Genomic DNA, 15,151 nt, shown 5'->3' with positions numbered 1-15,151 from the left:
CTGGTCTCATAAGAGTTTTCTTCCTTCTCTTTGCTTTCTATTGATGGGGCCGAGTAAACAGACAGGTTTCTGCGTGTTAGGATCCTTAAAACTGCAAGGAAGAATTTTAATGTATGATTCAAGAGATCCAGATTATAAATAAGTTGTGTATAGAGAGGCTCTCATGGATGCTGATCTGTAACTGACTCAGATGGGCTCTTCAGGGGATTTGGTTTCAGAGCAGTACCAGATTGCAGAATTCCCGCATTAGCAAAAGCAACATCTCTCATTGTGTTCCACAGCTTCTCAAATCCTCTGCTGAGTGCACTTTCAAATTATTTTAAAAATATATTTGTATTCACCTTATTTTATATTGAGCCACAGAAGTGTGTGTGTGTGTGTGTGTGTGTGTGTGTGTGTGTGTGTGTGTGTGTTGGAATATACAGCAATAAAAGTGCCTTTAGGAAAATTTATGTACAGTATTGTAAAGAAAGTTGCTAATCAAGCATTAACATTGTTTATCTAAAACCACTCTCAACTGGCTTAGATCAAAAGTACGTTTCATTCTTAGGAGAAATGATGATGGAGATTTTATTAAAGGTTGTTGAGCAGTTTTTTGTGACTTTGAAAACAGCTGAATCAACTGGGAGGGAGCAGCAAGGAAATGACTTAATTGATCACCTGCACAGCAGGTGTTTCTCTCCACCAAATATGATCCTGCTGGGATTTGATTTACCTGTCAGTTATCCCAGTGACCTCCCATTTTTAGCGAGTATAGAAACCAAGGCCACAGACAGAATGAGATTAAAATAGCTTGGGTCTCTACTGTGATTGCTTTTAATGAATACTTTTTTATTAAGTTACCACTATATTACCCATGTGAATGTTCTCTGTCAGTGTCCATGTGTATGTCTTTTACTTCTAAGTGTTTTCTGGGGGGTGTCTTACAGATAGTGTCTCTGAATAAACCTATTTATCTGCACTGAATGAAATTGGAGGCCTTTTGAGCTAGAGTTTAAATTAAACACTTTTCTTGCTTTGGTAATTTGCTAGAGTCCTTAGGGATAAAAGTAGAAAAAATACTTTGTCTATATTTTGCAAGGCACAATCAGCTTAACAAAATTCAACTGTCCGGTGCTGGGGCATCCTAAAGATAAGTGTAAATGATGAAAGTTTGAGTCATTTGCCTGCATTTCCCTTGATGACCTGTGCCTCAGAGTGGGGCAGTAAGATGGAGATCTGGACCCAGTGGTATTTCTATAAGACCCAGTTCCTAAGGCCTCCATAGAGTAAGCAACATGCCAGGGTGTGTAGATTCTGAGGTTTAAAGGTAAACATAATTTACTATGATGGCTCCTATGAAAAAACCAACTACTTCATCTGATGCTCAATCTAAGAAACAATAATCTATTTCAATACTGGAGAAATGCCTGACTGTATAGGGCTAGTCAGACATTTCTAGGCATTTTTCTAGGAATTTTCAAGGATAATTTTGTCTGCATGTGACTTTCCTCTGTTATGCTGACTTTAAGTTCCAGTCCTGAGGTCAGATGGGGTTCACGTGCCTGAATGGCCCACGGCCTCTGTGCTATGACAGAAGAGCTGGAGGAGGCGAACTCAAGATGATCTGAAGTGCATCCTCCCCTCCCCCTCCTCCAGGCTGCTTTTCGAAAGGCTCTGTGTGGCTGACACTGATTACATTCTATCCCTCAGCAATATCCTGTTGTAGAGATGGTGGTCATCATTAAACAAACCTTGAAGCAGTGTGACATCCTGAAAGGAGCTTAGTTTGAGAGGCCAGACAAGTCTGGGTTTCAAACCCATGCAGCCTACTGGTAACTATGGGGCCTAAATGATCTTTCTGGACTTCAGTTTCCTCATCTGTAAAATACAGATAATAATATCTATTTCCGTGTGTTGTTATGGAATTAAATGAAGCAAAATGTAGAGAGAATGTTTAGCCAAATGCTTGGCACATAGTAGGTACCAAATAATTGGTATTATTAGTGTTATAGGCACCTCTCACCAACACCAGAGAGGACAGCCCCCTGAGTCAGCGGGAGAGGGCTGTTCCCAACCTCAATCCTTGTCTTCTCATATAAATGAATTTATGTGAGAGATCTTGACTGCATTGTGAAAAGCCAGTTTATTATAGTAACTAAAGCATGCATCTTTATTGAAAAAGGCAAAAGCAAAGCAAGCGAGCCTATACATCTGGCTTATGAAGCACAGACGGGCTCAGCTAATCTGAAGAGCAAGTTGGTTGGGGGCCGGAGGCTTGTATACCTTCCTGTCTACAGGCTTCAAAATTCTTCTGCTGACTATTTTGGTACAGATTAATTCTCAAGGTCCCTTTTTTCAGTTTGTTGTGCCCCTCCCAGAATTCATGAAAAGCACCAGGCAGCTTTATCTTGCCAAGCCTTGAGACTGCTGGCTTCTCTGCTTAGGGAGTAAAATGGCTCTTTTTTCCTTTCCCCTTTCCTCCTCCCTTTCTGAATTCTCTCATTAGGGAGTTGTTGGTTGGGTGTTTTTTTGTGTGTGTGTTTTTTACCATTTGCTCTGTGTCCTTGTCTGGGGAAGATAATGGCTTGTTAGTTACAAGCTGGCTACAAATTGCCCACACTGTTTGGCCTTCTTTTAACTTTTCTCAGTTTCCCTATTCCTCCTGCCCTGGAATCTCATAACATTAGCATAATATTCATGAGATATGTATTGAACCCTCACTATATGTACTAGTCCTAGGTTTGCTGGGGGGTAAAGAAAATTATAACACTGTTCCAGAGCTAGTGACCTAATAGAAATAGGAATTTACATGTGAAAATTCAACTAACTATAGAAGAAAATTGAGTGTTATAGCGTGTGTACTCCAGTGCTAGTCAAGGTTCCTGTTCAAGGTGATTCAAGGAGCTTATGCCAGAACGTGAATCAATGAACTGCCTCCTCCGGAAGACAGTCTTGCTATGAAGAAAGATGTCAGCTAAACTACCCAATGTACTTAGTACAGCAGTTGACTTCCATTCTGGCCCATGTCTGGTACCCTTCTTGGTTCACGCTCTGAGGATCCCTGCTCTTGGAATCTGTTACATCTGCCACTTGGGGGAGCCTCTTCTCTTTGTGTCTGTATTTTAAATCTTTATAAGCAATCTAGCATAATGTTAGCACAAAAAAGAGAGTTTGCTAAATTGATGTCATACACTTTTTGTCCCATTAAATGCAATAATAACCCAGGATAGACCACATTGCTTCCAGCCTTATGCTTGAAGATGAGCATCTTCCATAGCTAGAAGCTGTTCTTTTTTCGTCACCATGATCAGTGGAGGTGGTAGTGGCAGTCTGTTCTCCCTGTCTCTTTGCAGGGGTTCTTAATCTTATTTTTTGTGTTATGGGCCCCTTTGGCCAACTGTTATATCTATGGACCATTTCTTCAAATGATGTTTTTAATCATATAAGACACAATCTGTAAGGTTACAAAGGAAACCAATTATATTGAAATATACTTATTGCAAGGTTAAAGCCAGTGGTGTGAGGGCAGGCTAAATAGCCACCTCAGACAGTGATTAAAGAAAAACTGAATTTATTTAAGGAAAAGGGGAAGGTGATGGGGATATCCAAAGGGAAGGGCTGCACAGCACTGAGCCAAAGGGTATTGGGTCCATGATGGCAGCAAAAATATACTTAAGGCAATGAAACAAGGAAGGGCCTAGAAGAAGCAGCAGGAAAACGCCTAGGCTGGGCTGCTTTGGCTCACTGAGAAGTCAGGAAAAGGGGGCTTTGGGGACCGGTTCAGGGGGTTAGCTGCCACTGCCCATTGCTCCCCTGGTTGCAAGTCTCATGGGGTCCATTAGAGGTTGGGGGATATGTGACTATGGGGGAATCATAGCGGGGTGCTCCTCGGAGGGATTGCATGCACTGGGTCCTTTGTTCTGAGTGAATTTATCTCTTTCTTGCAGGTGGAAGTCTTAGGGGAGGTATCAGGGGAGGGTCTTAATAGAATATTCATCAGCTTTCCAGGTGTGCTCTTTCAGGGTCGTGGTCTCCACTGATTGGTCAGTGCCAGGGCTGGTCCGACCAATGTAGCTGGTCCTGAGGCAGCCACAGTGTCACTTGTCTGGTTTTGCTGCTTTTCTTGGCCTGGAGCTGAAATACAACTGAGGCCTAGATGTTATCTTTAGGGAGGAAAGGGGGGGCGGGTGCAATCAGCAGATATGCTAGGGGAGGAAAGGTTACCCTGGAGGTGAGGTTCTTGTTTTTCCAGTTTTGTCACCTGCCAGGCATCTGGTGAGCTTCTGTACCTGGCCCATTGTCTCTGCTCTGTGGTCTAACACTTCAAAATGTTAAAAACAATTTGCGAGAGTTATATATGTGTTTCATTATTAACATATAACGAAATCTAGCATCTAGTCTAAGAACTACCATTGTTTTGAAGAAGTGATAAGCACAAATAACATTTTGACCTATCTATAACAACTCTGATGGGTTATGAAACCATCTGTGCTTTCATAGGTAACCAAGTCACAAGTATTGCTAACACGGTTGAGGTTTGTTGGTTACATTATAATAGAAGGAAATGCTAGAATTTCAGTTAGAAATTAGTGAAAATAAGTATATATATTCTTTATTGATCCAAGCTGAAGGCCCCCTGCATTCACTCTCTGGTTAAGAACCCCTGCTTGGGAATACCAAGCTGGGGAAAGGGGGAGTTCTGAAACTTTTTATTACTTTTCCTGGGACAGATATTTTGGGCTTGTAATAAATCCAATTACAGTTTTAGTCCCTGCTGAGGTTCTATTATAATTTTCTTTTGTTTTATTTGGAATACAAAGGAGCAAGTTTTCCCTCTAATCTATTTGTGGAGACCAACATTCTACAAGGACTTAAACAAAGACATCTCAGGGAGAGTATTTGCATAAAATATTCATTTCTCCCAATGCAGTTAAATGGATGCCTCTTCAGGAACAGTTCTTGCTTTCAAAGGTGATCACAAGGTCATCTATTTTCCCAGGGGGAGGAAAATTTGTTACATGAAGAAGCTAGAGGGCTTAGGGCCCTTTGGGGGGAATTTTCTTGAGGAAGCTATAAACAGAGAGAAAGGGATCTTGGAATTCTAGAGTGATGGAGAGGCTTCTTGGAGCAGAGAAGTAGATCAGAGTTCAAACGGGAAGGCTCAGTTAGGTAAGAGATGGGAAGTGTGTTCAGGAAGTGGAGAGTCAGCTAGCTTTGGCCCAAGTGAAAGAATGAGGGACTATGAGCCTAGACAGGTAGATTGAAGATGGTTGTGATGGATCTTCACTGACATGCCAGGATGTGGAACATTATTGACAGAGGGAGTCAGTGAAATCTTTTAGTAAGAATGAGATAAAAAAATTTCTGATGCAGGAATATCAACATGACCACATGTTTTTAGTTGAATTGGGTGTGGGAAGCAAATATGGACAATAGTTTGATAATCCGGGAGAATGAAGGTACATTGACAGAAATGGAATTTCCAGTTGGCAGGCAAGTGGTGGTGCCGAAGGACCCAAGCCATCTTGGTAAAGCATAATTCTTAGTTTCCTTTGGTAGAAACGGGACCCTATAGTCAGTGCCATCAGTTGACAGAGAGAGAGAGAGGGAAAGCAGCAGGGCTGAAAGCAGCTAAGATTTGTGGGAAAATGATTACTTCCATTTAGCACAAGTTGTATTAGAAAATTTTCAGGAGGTCAGCCTGGGGAAAGGTCTCTGAAGAAGAGACAACTGAAACCATGGGAGTGGATACGATTTTCACAGACTTACTGGGGATATATAACATTAATGTGTCTTACCTTTTTTTAAGGGAATATAAAGGGGCAAAAATAGAGATCTAAGAATTCAGTTTTGTTAAGCAGTAGATGGTGGTCCTGGTGTTGCCTGCTCCAGTGAGGTCTGCGATGCTAAGAACTGTAAGAGGTGCCATTGATTTGCTCATGGGACACTGGCAAAGGAGAGCATCAGTAAAGTGGACAGGGGAGTCAAATGCAGGATTTGAGAGTGAGTGGTGAGACAAAGGAAGATAAATCCCACATGATTTCACTTATATGTGGAACCTAAAAATCAAAATAAATGCACAAACAAAACAAACAAGAATAAAAGAGTGAGTGGTAAAAAAGAAACCAGGTGTGCATATGGAGGTCTGACTTTGAAAGAAAGATGTAGGAAGAGAGCAGGAAAGTCACAGTGTTATAGTAATAAGTTTGAATTTATAGTGATAGGAAATAAAATTGTATTAGTGTGTGGTTTGATATTATAAAGTTCATTCTAAAACTCCATCTTATATTGGAGGCATAACTTCATTTTGTATTAGAAGTGAAACTTAACCTGTGTGTGTGTGCATCCCAGATAAGTACTTTGCAAACCCCTGTGTGTGTACCCCGATAAGCCCAGAAGGCACCACCGGAGCACACTGATAAGAGACACTGAAGAAGCCCCTCCATCGGGTATAAAAGAAGGACTCTCACACCAGCAGTCAGACGCCTGTCTGCCCTCCACAGACGAGACGTTCTCCTTGCCCCTGGAACTTCTGCCACTCCTGCTCTGCCCTGAGCCCAGATTGTTAGAGGCCTCTCTTTGTGTCAAGAGACCGAGCACCTGCAGCTGCGTATCCGACGACCTCCGTGTGTCTCTGTCAGCGAGTGTCTCCGGGTGGCCTGCCAAGGACTGAAACCCATCTGCTCTCTGGTAAATAAACCTGTGTGATTCTTGTACTCTGTCTCCTGTGTCTCCTCTCTTCTTAGTTTTGGTTTAAGCTCGGCCTAAATAATAAAGTACCCTTTGACGTCTGTATTGGTATATCCAAATGAGGCTCACTGGGTCACCTGTGCATACATTCCCATAGAAGTGGAACACACAGGATTAAGTTACTGGGGGTGCATGAAATTAATGTGTTTTACTTTTTTCTACTTACCTTTTTTAGTGATCAGAAATGAGTGAACAGCCAGAAAAAACCACTTCCACTGAAGAGGGACACACAGGTCAAAGTTCTCCTGAGAAAAACTGTCAAATCGGACAAAAGCAACTGGTATGGCGTATGGATATTACGATTCCATGGAATTTGGGGAGTTTCCAGCATGGGGGTTCCTGAGAGGCCCCAGATTTGCAGGGAAAGGTGTGCTAACTCAGGACTCCTCACAGAGGATTTCTGCCCCCTCCCCATAATGATGGGGCTTTTCTTCCTCTTAACTCTACTCATCGCTAAGCTGGTCGCACCTCATGTATCTCCGCTGTGCCTCTCAGTTTCAGAATTTTTATTAATTCTTGTATTGAGTTTATTAGAATGACATGGATTAATAAAATTACTAGTATATAGGTCTCGGGTGTACAGCTATATAATACATCATCTTCATATTGTATTATGTGTTCACCACCCCAAGTAAAATCTCTTCCATCAACATTTATCCCCCCTTTTAATCACTGTATTATTGTCTGTGTCTATGAGGTTTTTTTTTCTTAATCCCTTCACCTTTTTCACCCAGTTCTCAACCCCCCTTCCCTCTTACAGCTGTCAGCCTGATCTATGTATCTATGAGTATGTTTCTATTTTGTTAGTTAGTTTATTTTATTCATTAGATTCCACATATGAGCAAAATCGTATGGTACTTGTCTTTCTCTGACTGGCTTATTTCACTTAGCAAAATACTCTGCAGGTCCATCCATGCTGTCACAAAAGGTAAGATTTCCTTATTTTTTAAGACTAAGTAGTATTACATTGTGTAAATTACCACAGCTTTCTTATTCACTTATCTACTGATGGCACTTGGGCTTTGTACAAATCTTGGCTATTTTAAATAACGCTGCAACAAACATAGGGGAGCACATATATTTTTCAATTTTCAAGTTGTGTTTCAAGTTTTTTTGGATATATACCCAGAAGTGGAATCATTGGGTCATAGGCAGTTCCATTTTTAATTTTTTGAGGTAACTTCATACTGTTTTTCACAGTGACTACACCAATCTGCATTCCCATCAACAGTTCATCAGGGTTTCCTTTTCTGCACAACCTTGCTAACACTTGTTTGTTGATTTATTGATGATAGCCATTCTGAGGTGTGAGGTGATGTTTTAATGTGGTTTTATTTGCATTTCTCTGATGATTACTGATGTTTAGCATCTTTTCATATATCTATTGGCCATCTGTATGTCCTAAATGGAGAAGTTTTAATTCAGGTCCTTTGCCCATTTTTTAATTGGATTTTTTTTTTTTTTTTGGTGTTGAGTTGTATAAAGTTCTTTACAAATTTTAGATATTAACCTCTTATCAGATATATCATTGGCGAATATGTTCTCCCATTCAGTAAGTTGTCTTCATTTTGTTGATGATTTCCTTTGTTGTGTAAAAATGTTTTAGTTTGATGTAATCCCTTTTTTTATTTTTTATTTTGTTTCCTTTGCCCAAGGAGATATATCAGAAAAAATATTGCTACAAGAAATGTCTGAGATTTTTACTGTCTATGTTTTCTTCTTTATGGTTTCAAGGTCCACCATTTAAATCTTTAATTTATTTTGAGTTTGTTCTTCTGTATGGTGTAAGAAGATGGTTTAGTTTCATTTTTTCCCCATTTATCTGTCCAGTTTTTGTAACACCATTTATTGAATAGTCTATCTTTATCCCATTGTATGTCCTTGCCTTGTTTGTCAAATATTAATTGACTATAAAGGCATGGGTTTATTTTTGGGCTCTCTATTCTGTTCCATTGATTTATATGTCTGCTTTTATGCCAATACCATGCTGTTTTGATCATGATGGCCTTATAGTATAGTTCTATATCAGGTCGCGTGATACCTCCTAGACATGGGTCTTTTTCCTTCTTCAGGTCGTAGAAGTTTTCAGTCATTATTTCTTCAGATTGTTTCTCAATCCCTTGCTCTTTCTCTCTTTCTTCTGGTACTCCTGAGATATGGATGTTGTTATGCTTCATGTCATCCCAAAGGTTCCTTAAACTATTTTCATTAAATTTGTTTTTCTTTGTGCTGCTCTGATTGGGTGTTTTCTACTATCATTTCCAAATCGCTTGTTCCATCTTCTGCTTCATTTAACCAGATATTGTATTCTTCATTTCTGACTGGTTATTTTTTTATGGTTTCTGTGACATTTTTTATCTTCCATCTCTTCGTTGAATTTTTCACTGTGTTCCTTGAGCATCCTTATGATTGTTTTTATGAACTCTACTAGTGGCCCGGTGCACGAATTTGTGCACATTGAAAGGGAATTAATTAGAAGAAATATTTTAATATCACTATTTGCCAAGTCCTGGGTGCGGGTATTCGGCTCCCTCCTCCCTCCTGTCAGAGTCTGGGCCGGCGCCCGCAGGGATGCAGTGTCAAGTCCTGCCGGCACTGCGAGACCCAGAGTCAAGTCCCCACCCACCCGCACGCGCCTCAAAATTGCACAAGACCCAGACCCGCCGGTGCCTGCAGGGATGCAGCGTCAAGTCCCTGCCCACCCGCGCACACCTCGCCATGCACGCAGCCCCGCCCACCCGTGAGTGCCTGCCATGCACGCAGCCTCCTGGTGATCGTTTGTTACAGCATGAGGGCATCACGACTACAGGCTTTTTATAATATAGGATATCTGGTAAATTGCTTACCTATGCTTCATTTAGCTTTTTTTTTCTGGAGATTTCTCCTGTCCTTTCATTTGGGGCATCTTTCTTTGTCCCCCCATTTTGACTACCTTTTGTCTGCATTTTGTTTGTTTATATATTAGATCTGCTATGACTTCCAGTCTTGGAAGGGTAACATCATGTAGTAAGTGTCCTGTGGGACCCAGTGATGCAGTCCCCTTGATCACCTGAAGTTGGTGATCCTGGCAATGTCCCTTATGTGTATTAAGTGGACCTCCCTGTTGTACTTAAGTATTGCTTTCTATTAGCCTGTTCATCTGTGGGGTCAACCCTCAGACTGGCTGGCTTTCAGTGTACAAGTTGCTGTACCTCAGAATAGAATTTGCCTCAGCAGGGTCTGGTACCTGTTGAGTTCTCCCTTTGGATATGCTGCTTGTGAAGCTATTTGGTTTCTGCTCTGCTGTTGTCTAAAGCTGGCCACTGGCTATATTGGTTCTGTGCCTTTTGGGAGAGACTCTAGTGCAGGTCCATGTCAGATGCTGCCTGTGACTGGCCCTGGGCAATCTCTTTGAAGCTACAAAGCAATCCATAGTTTTTGGCTGCCTCTGCTGAGCCTGAGTGTGTGCAGGAAGGACCAAGCTGTGCACCAAGGCCATCTCTTACCAGCATCTTTTGAAATTCAGCAAAAGTTCCAAGGCACCCCAAGATCCACCTCCACCTGCCTCCATCTGCTGGCTGCCTGTTAGGCTTAGTCACTGAAGAGCCTCTAGTGGTACTTGAGTTGCATGAGGTAGGTTCACTGTGAGTCACCAGGTAGAAATGAATGGTGTTCACCAGATCAATACAGTTTCAAACTCTGAGCCAATGCTGGGTCTGAGGCCATTCAACAAATGTCCCAGGGTATACCAAATCTAGCTGTCACCTGCTGAATTTTTGCACACCTTATGGTGGGGGCAAGGTCTCAGGGAGTTATCAGGCCCAATGAGACCAAAATTTGGTTGTGTAAAGGGAAGGCTCTGCTCGATTTTCACAGACAGATGCTATGTGGGCACCTCTTCCCATCTCTGCTTCTCAGGACTGGGGACCCAGCTTGGGGTTTATGCCCCACGTTTCTCAGGAGGAACCTTTGCAGCTGAGATAACACTCCAGAATCTCAGCTGCCGCTTGTGGGAGTAGGGCTAGCCCTTTTCTCGCCTCCACCCTTCCTACCAGTCTCAATGTGGCTTCTTCTATAAATCTTTGGTGATAAGACTTTTCTTCAGTGAATCTTCACTTGGCTATTCAGGTTGATTGTTCTCTATTTTAATTGTGATTCCAGTTTTGTTCTGGGAAGAGGTAAGTGTAATGTCCCCCTACTCTGCCACCCTCTTGGATCCCTCCTATTTATTAATTATTGTATTATTTTCCATATGAATAACTAAACCTACTTTTACCCCTATACCCTTGTATAGTAGCCTTGTATAGTAGCTTATATGTTTTTGGGCCACTCAGGTTATCCTTATAAAATCCTTTAAAAGAGCATTCCCTTCCCTCATTACATATATGACACATGTTCAAAATAAGACATCGGGATTGCTTGAAGCATCTTTGTTACTTGTGTTCCTGATTAAGCCCCATTAATTTGGAATTATAAATAACCCCAAACAGAGACTTTTGAAAATTTACACTAACACTCTAGACAGCATTTTAGCAAGATTTTCTTTTTCAAATCTGGCTTTGACTGAGAGTGTAAACTTCATTTGGCTGTGGTCTGCATCGGAGCCCTGGTAGAGCCCACACTCCCAGGGTATCAGTCCTCCTGAAATGTCCCAGAGCACGGAAGGGAGGACTGCGTGTACTTGGGCTCTCTGTGATGTGACACAGTTTACCTGGGCTTCTTCAGCTGACAACTGTGGAAAGGCCTTTGCTCCTTTGTCCTTCTCTACCTCAAAATGCTAATTCTCACTTTCATCCCCATCATGTTTGAGGAGCCAGCTGGTGTTTTGCTAGTATAAAAAGAATTATGTTCCCATTTGTTTGTTTGTTTTTACATATGTTTTATACTATGGATTTCTTTGTTCAGAAGAATGACTTAACTTGAGAAAATTTACATAATCTTCTGGAACTTAATCAGATTAAACTGGTTATTTCTCTAGGTAATAGTATCTGTCCTCCATGCCATTATGGTAAACATTACAGAAAATTTATTTTGACGCAAGGTAAAATAGATAAAGCTACCCAGTTCTTACTGCTAATACGTTTTATTTGTTTCATAGCAACAGATAGAGCGGCAGTTAAGATGCTTGGCATTTCAAAACCCTGGACCCCAGGTAGCAGACTTTAATCCTGAAACACGACAGCAGAAAAAGAAAGCCCGGATGTCAAAGATGAATGAGTATTTTTCTGTGAATTACAAGTAAGATCATGATTTATTTTATTTGATCTCTGGGATAATAAAATGCACGAGTTCTACTTGACAAAGCAAAGTAATTAAAGGTTGTCTCTTGTTTATGATTTAAATATATGTTTTCTGAAGTACAGTGTCACCCGATGTATCTGGAAGTTAGTAACTTTAAGAAATAAACGATAATCCCAAACTAGAATTCAATTTCAAAAAAAAAGCTTCAGAGAAATTTAGTAGGAAAAATGATTAAAAGTAAGATACATCATTTGAAGGAGAAATAATATAACCATGGGAGTGGATTCAGATATCAAATGAGCACGAAGTGTCATAAGTACAATGATTGCTAGTGCATCAGAAGTATAAACTAAGTAAGCCACAAAGAAAAAGCTTGATAAATTCTACTACTTTGAAATTAAGGATTTATAACCAATAAAAGACACCCTAAAATAATGATACACAAATCACAAGGTAGGAAAAGTTACTTATAATTTAAAAGATTAGTGTCCAAAATCTATAGAGAATTCTACAAGTTAATTTTTTTAAAAAAGGTAAATTTCCTCTGAGAAAAAAATGAACCAAACAATGAACAGACATTTCATAGAAGAAAAGGCTAATAAACACTCAGGATAATGAGCCCCATCACTAATGTATGGAGAAGTGCCCCACTCCCCAGACAGCAAAGAGTTCAGTCTGATAATATCAGTGTTGATGAAACTATAGAACACATATTGGCTGAATTTCCCAGAACATCACTGCCATATAATATTTTGAAGTGTTGCTGGGTAATCTCTAGGGTACTGTTTCCTCTGAATAAAGGGATCACATTAATGAAGTTGTTGCATAATAATTTATCTCAGTGTTGAGGAACATTGCACTGTTGTGTTAGTGTCATTCTTTTTCTTTGCAGGATTATGAAGAAGTATGACAAAAGTGGCCGGCTAATCTGTAACGATGCTGATCTGTGTGACTGCCTGGAGAAGAACTGCCTGGGCTGCTTCTACCCCTGCCCCAAGTGTAACTCCAACAAGTGTGGGCCCGAGTGCCGCTGCAGCCGGAAGTGGGTTTACGATGCCATTGTCACCGAGTCTGGAGAGGTCATCAGCACCCTGCCATTCAGTGTTCCTGACTAGGAGCCATTACATGTGAATTGATTTATTTCTTCTTCTTTACACTTAAGCCAACCCATTTATCTTGGTGAATTGTAGGGCATGGGGGGGGGGGGGGGGGGGGAATGTTGGAAAAAGCATACTTAAGCGTCGTGTTCTCCAAAGCTGTAACACAGTGTAGAATGGACAGTCATTCTATAACCTTCTTACTGTGTCTTCTCAAATTCTTTCACTTGGGAAGACTGTGATAGTGGATGGATCTCTGTTTCTCTCATCAATACTTCCATCTCTACTCTCCTCAAATTTAAAATCTCTTTTTTGCTGGTACATCTGAGAAACTGTAATTTTAAGATTTTCAGAATTCTTTGGCTTAAAGTTTTGTTTTTTTACATAGAATCATACATTTATAATACCTAGTGATCCTTAGAATTGTACACATCACTAGTTCTAAATCAGAATTTCTATTTGGACTTTAAAAAAAGGACCCAAACCTTATGACTTTGCATTGCATATTCATAGTCTCATTTGTTATTGTTATTTTAATAATAATAAATTTGGTAATGTTTTTATTAAAAATTTATATTTTACTTGTAAAGTTGAGAAATGAGGACTTGCATATCTTAAAAGCCGGTGGTTTACATTGTTTTCATTCAGGCTCAGTATCTCAAAATTAGTTTTCAAAAGAAGAAAACTTAAGTTATTATACAAATGTGAGTTTGTTGTATGTTTGCTAATTAAGTGTATGGCTATGCAGTTGAATAGATATATGCTGTGTGTTTTTTCAGATCTGATGCATTGTGGGAGGTTTATAGAAAGTTGAGCTGTCTTCTTTGAATTTGGTTTTATAGTCCCATTTACCTTAAGTTGGTAGACTTGTATCATAGATTTTTATTATCCTACATCCAAGTTTCTAATTCATTAGGTTGAATTTGCATTTCCAAGGTGATATTGGTGCTGCTGGTGTGGGGCCAGCCTTTGAGAACCATTTCTTTAAGTTATGGAAAGGTTTAAGTAGATAATTGAATAAATGCTTTAAAACATTATTAAGCGTATTTAATTTGAAAGTAAACTTTTCAACGTTTTATTTTTCCTCTATAATCATTTTCAAAAGCATTTATTTCTTCACAGTCCACATGTCTCAGGGAAGGGTCCTGATAATTCTAGGCTTGTTAGTTCACAGTATGTTTTGAGACTAACATAACAAAAATTTTAGAAGACCTATTTTGACTACAGTACCCCTGTGTGTGTAGCAGGAGAACTTACTCTGTTTCCCACAGAATTTACTGAGTTTTCCAGATTCAACTCACTTTTACTGAGACAAACACTATGCTAAGTGCTTCTAGTTCATTACCTGTGATCATCACGGCAACTGAGGAAGATAGGAACTCAGATCACCGGAGTCAGACCCTTTGAAATGCCTACCAGGAGCGTGCAGCCCTGAAACCAGTCAAAAGGAGTGGGGGGCTTTCTTGGTTTATGTTTTGTTTTGAGAATAATTGTTATTTTATAAATAGCTAACCAAATGCATTATTTTATTACTTATTTATTTTACAATCACATAATTTTTTACATTGAAAGTAATCTTACAGGTTGTCTAAATAATAAACTAATCAGCAACTATGAACCAAGAGGCTTCTCTGTGCCAGGCCCCAGGCTGGGCACAGGGGATGGAGCAGTGAGTGAAACCCAGCTGCTTCCTGTCTTCACAGGGTTTATAGACTACAACCAATCTTTTTTGTTTGCTTTGTTTCTACAACAGAGGAAATTTACACCCAATGAGATAAAATGACTCTGTTAAGGACACATGGGAGAGCTGGCTACCTTGGTGTTTAGAACCCTAAGACTAGGTGAGTGTTCTCTCCAGGACACCAAGCATTTCCCACATTGGCCTGATTGTAAAACGTATCCAAGTGTTTTTCATAATACACATTCCTGAGCCCCATCCCAAACCTCAGGAATCACCACCTCTAGAGATGAGACCTGGGAATTCATATTTTTAAACAAGCTCCCCAGGTAAGTCTCAGAGCAGGTAAGTTTGAGAAACACTGCCTTATCACTAGTTGTCCAGTTCTCTTATTAAAAAAGAATCTTAGGCAAAATAACACCCA

The 15,151-nt window shown here is 40.2% G+C and overlaps 1 protein-coding gene across 2 annotated transcripts; it reads left to right on the top strand.

Moving 5' to 3' along the window:
• The first annotated feature begins 6,339 nt into the window (after positions 1-6,339).
• Positions 6,340-14,494, top strand: ARL14EPL (ADP-ribosylation factor-like 14 effector protein-like). Of its 2 annotated transcripts, XR_001363208.1 has the most exons (5): positions 6,340-6,672; positions 6,908-7,012; positions 11,810-11,949; positions 12,845-14,309; positions 14,378-14,494. XR_001363208.1 is itself a non-coding variant. In XM_014544202.1 (4 exons), the coding sequence occupies exons 2-4, from the start codon at positions 6,917-6,919 to the stop codon at positions 13,065-13,067; spliced, it is 459 nt and encodes a 152-aa protein (XP_014399688.1). In that variant the 5' UTR covers positions 6,340-6,672; positions 6,908-6,916; the 3' UTR covers positions 13,068-14,494. The 2 variants fall into 2 exon arrangements, 1 of the variants encoding a protein (XP_014399688.1); XM_014544202.1 differs by having other exon boundaries at positions 12,845-14,494.
• The last annotated feature ends 657 nt before the right edge of the window (positions 14,495-15,151 follow it).

The sequence above is a fragment of the Myotis brandtii genome, unplaced genomic scaffold (genome assembly GCF_000412655.1).
Source record: "Myotis brandtii unplaced genomic scaffold, ASM41265v1 scaffold1105, whole genome shotgun sequence".
NCBI lineage: Eukaryota > Metazoa > Chordata > Mammalia > Chiroptera > Vespertilionidae > Myotis > Myotis brandtii.
Note: the sequence above shows the minus strand (reverse complement) of the source record. Positions and strands in the feature narration are given on the sequence as shown.

Excerpts from the sequence above, each read along its gene's own strand:
- ARL14EPL (XM_014544202.1), top strand. The coding sequence starts at position 6,917 with ATGAGTGAACAGCCAGAAAAAACCACTTCCACTGAAGAGGGACACACA. Across the intron at positions 7,013-11,809 it reads AAATCGGACAAAAGCAACTG|CAACAGATAGAGCGGCAGTT; the intron begins GTATGGCGTATG and ends TTTGTTTCATAG. Across the intron at positions 11,950-12,844 it reads TATTTTTCTGTGAATTACAA|GATTATGAAGAAGTATGACA; the intron begins GTAAGATCATGA and ends TTTTCTTTGCAG.